This window comes from Glycine max, chromosome 11 (genome assembly GCF_000004515.6).
Source record: "Glycine max cultivar Williams 82 chromosome 11, Glycine_max_v4.0, whole genome shotgun sequence".
NCBI classification, from domain to species: Eukaryota; Viridiplantae; Streptophyta; class Magnoliopsida; order Fabales; family Fabaceae; genus Glycine; species Glycine max.
In genome coordinates this window covers 1212104-1213209 of record NC_038247.2, presented here as the reverse complement: position 1 = coordinate 1213209, position 1106 = coordinate 1212104, and the positions used below count along the sequence as shown (strand labels likewise).

General features: G+C 36.8%; 1 protein-coding gene across 1 annotated transcript; it reads left to right on the top strand.

The window, feature by feature from the left end:
• Positions 1–238: 238 nt before the first annotated feature.
• Positions 239–1106, top strand: LOC102669886 (uncharacterized). The gene has a single exon (XM_006590417.4). The coding sequence runs from the start codon at positions 289–291 to the stop codon at positions 682–684; it is 396 nt and encodes a 131-aa protein (XP_006590480.1). The 5' UTR covers positions 239–288; the 3' UTR covers positions 685–1106.

The window sequence follows — 1106 nt, the reverse complement described above, 5'->3', positions numbered from 1 at the left end:
AACTTAATTTAGTAAAAAAGAACATGGGTGGAGGAGTGACCATGTAATGCGACCCAGAATGGCTCAATCACTGGAAGCTTGACTGATTCTAAGGCACATATATGCATGAGCTTTTCTCTGCTGACACTGCATTGATGCCAAGATTGCCAAATAATCAAATAATATTTTTCCTGATAAATCCATAACAGTTGGTGCCCCAGTTGACACGTCAAGCTAGCTCATCCTAGTATAAATTAATCCATTCTTCTACGTCCAATTCCCAGTGGCCACCTACTAGTCATCCTAAACATGATGCACACCATGTTTGCGTGCCTCAATAAAAAAGTAGAAGAAAATCTCAAAGTCACAAAGGCAGTGTACAGAGATGAGTTAATAACCAAAAAGAAACCTTCAACAGTGCCAAGCAAGGCATTAGTGAAGAAAAGTGTCCGTTTTGCGGACTCAGAACCTTCCATTTTTGGAGAAGATACCAATGAGAAGAAGTTGGTGAAAGGAAGGTGTAGTAGTGATGGTGATGAATCAGGAGGGATTAGAGTGAAGCTAAAGATGACAAAGGAAGAAGCGGCACGTTTGCTATCAAAATGCAAAGAAGGAGGAGTTCTCGAGTTCAAGGATGTTGCTCGTGAGCTTGTGGCCCTCCCACTGAACCGAGTTAGTGTTGTGTCTGCTTTACACGAACGATAATGATGCATTGCTCAAGGTCGTTTTATATAAACTCCTATCTCAATATGTTTCATTAAGTTGTATTAGTGAAAGATTCAGAAAACTATATATATATATATATATATATATATATATGTAGCTGTGTACTCTAGGAAATTCTCAAGTTTTATGCTAGACTACGTACTATATATGAGAGAGTCGATGAAGTAAATTCATGCCATGTAATTATGTATGATAGTGAATTTACTCATATTACATAAGAAAGTTTTGTTAGTCCTAGCCTTATGTACAGGAGTGTATTAGCTAGAGTTATACAAATTATAGATGAGATTAGGAATTGAAGTCGGTTATACTTGTTGGCTTTATAAACTCCATCTATTGGTTCTTGTAAAATAAGTTTTATCATCTCCATCAATACAATTCTATTTCCAGTTCGATCTGTA

Excerpts from the sequence above, each read along its gene's own strand:
- LOC102669886 (XM_006590417.4), top strand. The coding sequence starts at position 289 with ATGATGCACACCATGTTTGCGTGCCTCAATAAAAAAGTAGAAGAAAAT.